At 43.6% G+C, this 1,825-nt stretch overlaps 1 protein-coding gene across 1 annotated transcript in view; it reads left to right on the plus strand.

The window, feature by feature from the left end:
* The window catches only part of Slc5a1 (solute carrier family 5 member 1), a 76,576-nt gene that overhangs the window by 62,696 nt on the left and 12,055 nt on the right, over positions 1 to 1,825 (plus strand). The window contains exon 10 of the mRNA XM_021162101.2: positions 1,194 to 1,301. Coding sequence (XP_021017760.1) covers positions 1,194 to 1,301 — 108 coding nt within the window. The remainder of the gene's footprint in view (positions 1 to 1,193; positions 1,302 to 1,825) is intronic.

Genomic DNA, 1,825 nt, shown 5'->3' on the forward strand with positions numbered 1-1,825 from the left:
GTAGCTCCACCCTTGAGCAAGCAGGTTCCAGGCTGGGGGAAGGGAGGCCACATAAAAGTATTTCTTGGTTAACTGTTATGAATCAAAACTGTTTTGAAATGCGAGAATAATGACGATAAATAAAGAAAGCACCACAGAGTGACAGTTTGGCAAGCGCCCTCCAGAGTGAAGTCAGAGCAGTTGGCAAGCATTTCTGTGTTGTCCTTGGCTGCAGGCCTCTCTAGGCACTCACATACCCGCACTGGCTTGTCCACCAGGAGAAAGATAACAGTTGGCCTCTGTATTTCTAACTCTGTCTGTGGCTCTCCAACCACATATATCCACATCTAAACAAAAATATGTAAGTTTTTGCTTATCATTTTTTCCAAATAATATGGTATAGCATCTACATCCTTAGCATTTACAGCTTATGACATGTCATAAGTAATCTGGCTTAAGGGGAAGGTATGCACGTGTCACAGCAGGTGCTATGACATTTTACCTGCAGCCTTCAGATCCATGGAGTAAGGAGAACCCAGGACTCAGTCACACGTGGATACCAAGTGTCAGTTGTTTAGAAAACAGGATGGCTCATAGTGATGGCTACTGAATATATTTATTTACAAAATATTACTATAGTGAACTGGTGCTCTGTGGGTCAGTGCTGCACGAGTACTTAACAAGTGTTTGCTGAGTTGAATTCTATACAAGTCTCTCGAATTTTCTCCCAGATTCTAGATCGTTTCCTTCTCCTCTCAGTCTATTTCTTTCTTATCTCCACCCCGAATTTCTCACACCTTGGGAATCACCTTGTTTTCTAGGGAGCTGACTGGCTGTCTAAGAAATATTCAAAATAAACCTCAAAACTAGGAACCACAAATTGCTGTTATTTTTAGGAGAGAGAGAGAGAGAGAGAGAGAGAGAGAGAGAGAGAGAGAGAATTAAGCTATTATGACAGCTGCCTCCTCCCTTTGCCCCAGATCATTTCTGTGTCATTGCATTCTATGCCTAAGAGCCATCTTCTCATGGTGAGGGCTTCAAGATGCATCAGTGCTGGCAGGGGTACAGAGGGTTTAGCTGAGAGACTTTCCCTTCCTGGCATCATTTTGGGCGTTGAGCAGGAATATCTTCTTGGAAGTGCTGCTTTAAGAAGGTAAACGTGCAGCCATCTCCCCAAGGAATGTTTGCTGATGTGACTCTTCATCTCTCTCTAGAAAAAATCGCCTGTGTCCTCCCTGAGGAATGTAAGAAATACTGCGGCACGCCAGTGGGCTGTACCAACATCGCCTATCCCACGCTGGTGGTGGAGCTCATGCCTAATGGTGAGATTTTCCTGGGAGGCCAATTCGGTTTAGGCTCCGCCTAGACTCCCAGGTGCATTCTGGGACAAAGCCATTTCCAAGCCAGGAATGTGTTCAAGGGTGGAAGCTGCATTTTTGTGTTTCTGAGTTTAATTTATGTATTTATGACATATGGTTTGATTGGGGTCTAGAAATCCTGGGTCTTGTCCATCCATCGGGCCGGGAAAGGAAATGGTCTGAAAGTCTTGTGGGAAAGAGAAATTCTCTTTGCATGCCTGAGTAGTTAATCATTTAAAGCACTTAAATCATTTAAAACAAAGAGGTTGTAACTTATAACAGCCATTTCAGAAGACAGTGTGAGGCTTCAAAGTGTTTAAACACAGATGGGTAAAAATGTGGTCTCCATAAACAGCTGGATGACAGTCAGACTCACGAGAAGGTAATCTGTTCACTTGTAGCAACATGCAAGGTGTTAGGTGACACAGTCAGGCAGAAATGCAAATGCTTGAATGATCTCATTGCAATATTAGTGTGTGTGTGTGTGT

This window comes from Mus caroli, chromosome 5 (genome assembly GCF_900094665.2).
Source record: "Mus caroli chromosome 5, CAROLI_EIJ_v1.1, whole genome shotgun sequence".
In the NCBI taxonomy this organism is placed as follows: domain Eukaryota; kingdom Metazoa; phylum Chordata; class Mammalia; order Rodentia; family Muridae; genus Mus; species Mus caroli.